This window comes from Micropterus dolomieu, linkage group LG09, assembly GCF_021292245.1.
Source record: "Micropterus dolomieu isolate WLL.071019.BEF.003 ecotype Adirondacks linkage group LG09, ASM2129224v1, whole genome shotgun sequence".
Taxonomy (NCBI): Eukaryota; Metazoa; Chordata; class Actinopteri; order Centrarchiformes; family Centrarchidae; genus Micropterus; species Micropterus dolomieu.
In genome coordinates, this window is record NC_060158.1 from 4292278 (window position 1) to 4294614 (window position 2337).

The 2337-nt window shown below is 41.9% G+C and overlaps 1 gene segment (V, D, J or C); it reads left to right on the forward strand.

The window, feature by feature from the left end:
* The first annotated feature begins 123 nt into the window (after positions 1-123).
* Positions 124-744, forward strand: LOC123975988. The segment is given in 2 exon segments: positions 124-178; positions 286-744. Coding segments are annotated over 2 exon segments (384 nt in total).
* The last annotated feature ends 1593 nt before the right edge of the window (positions 745-2337 follow it).

Sequence of the window (2337 nt, forward strand, 5' to 3'; positions counted from 1 at the left end):
CTTTGCATCAGCAGCACCATGCTCCAGTGCTCTGGGAGAGTTTATAGTCCTGAGAGTTGAACACTGGATGACTGACAGCTGTCCTTCATGACAACAGAAGCCACAGAAATCCTCCTCATCAAAAACATGACTTTGATCTGCGTCCTCATCTGGACTCTCCTCTGCTGCTGCTTCACAGGTAAAGTCCAGAGAATCAAACTCCTCTCCTCTATGAACATCCGTCCCTCTGAAATGAAGCCCACAAAACCATGACGCTGCTTTATGTTTTTGTCTCTGTATCCTCAGAGTCCAGAGGCCAGGTCACAGTGACTCAGCCTGGAGCAGTGAGCTCTGCTCTGGGAGGCTCCGTCTCCATCAGATGTAGGACCAGTCAGAATGTTCGTGTTTGGAGCAACAACCACCTTTTAGCCTGGTACCAACAGAGAGATGGAGAAACTCCTAAACTCCTCATTTACTTTGCTAGCACTCGAGAATCAGGGATTCCAGGTCGTTTTACAGGCAGTGGATCAAACTCTGACTTCACTCTGACCATCAGTGGAGTCCAGACTGAAGATGCAGCAGTTTACTACTGTCAGAGTCTCCACTATATCAACAGTCAGTATGTGTTCACACAGTGAAAAAGCGTCGTACAAAAACCTCCCTCAGTCAGACTGAACAGAAACTGAACTGACTGCTGCAGCTGGAAGCTACTGCAGAGACTGATACACTTCACTGAGGACACACACACACACACACACACACACAAACACACATGCTTTACACACACAATTTCATCAAATAGATTGAACATTTCACTGTTGCTCTAACCACCAATGAACATGTATCAAAACAACTTCAATAAAAAATATAGCCGCAAGGGGCAATGATCGGGATCCAAGCAAGTCATTAAACAACATTTGACATTTTCAGAGGAGGAGAACTACGGAGCACCCCAAGGTCCACTTTACGTCGTGGCCTCACAATACTATCTCGTGGCCTCAAGATAGTACCTGCTGGAGCAGGCACTGTGCACTCTGTTTTGGGGAGAAAAGCTGCTCCATTGTGCAGGCTCATTGTGCAAAACCTTAAACAAATTCAGGTAGTTTAGACACTGTTTGCAAATCTCATCCTCTTTTTGCAAAACTCTTAACACATTCTCACTCACTAAAACACATTTTGCACTGTGATGCACTTGTGTTGCAAAATGTTAAATACATGCGCCAAAAGTTAAACACAACTACACAACTGTCATCATTTACACACAACAACTCATAATTCTGCACACTTGTTTCTAATGATGTGATCAAACCAATATGTGGTCAGGTCCCTGGCCAGCGTAGTGGCAATGTCACCCTTTGACCAAGCTATAAGTAAGGGACAGTTTCTCTACCCTTATTCAACCTTGGGGCTATAACTGATCATCTTCTTACTTTTCTGGGTTGTCGTTGGAATTTTGTGTTTGAGCGTGAGCTGCAGGTCCATCAGCTGGCAGTACATCCTGTCTACGTGACAATGTCAGCTTTCACTGTGGTGTCCCACAAAGCAAGTGGTTCAACATAAACCAGCAACCAGTGATTCATAAATGATTACCTTCAACCTACAGACCTTACTTCAGTCCAACAGAATAATGTTTCTCTGCCTGATGGTGGAAGGTCTATGACCGAAACTCATTTACAATGGAAAATCTCTTACGGCCAATATAAATGGCCTGTGGTGAGATAGGTGTGGAGTGTTGTTACAGTCAGTCTGCTTCCAGCACTACAGAGGGTTTTCCTCCTTTGCTTGGCGAGGGACAAGATTGCATGTGATGTGGATGAAGTCTCTTACTGTACTGATTTTGAAGTTGCACAACATTTTTGAGTGTAATGTGCTTGTCATTTATAGTTTTCTTTGTTCTTTGAGCTTACTGTATTTAAATATACAGATATTCAATACTGTATTACTTGCAGTACTTACAGTATACTACATATTTACTGTACTAAGTTGTGATTACTATACTTTTTAAATTGGAGAATTTGTTTCCTCTACGCAAAAAAACATTTTCTGTAACTACATGCCCTGGACGAGATGCTCTGTAGTGTTTTACCTATTGACTGGCTGTGTTTATGTTTTGAAAGCATTGTTTGATTTTGAGCACAAATCAAATGGTTTTGAGGCAAGTGTTTGATTTGATCTTAGCAATTGTGAAAAACTGTAATGAGAAAGGTTTTTCTCATGACCTTTGACCTCAGCCTCGTACTGGATCACAGCTATTTTAATGATTTCCAGTTAAAAGAAAATATGAACACAGATCAGCACCAGAAACCTTCATAACCAAAGATGGCCCAAACAAAACTGTTTTTCAATATACAAACTAAT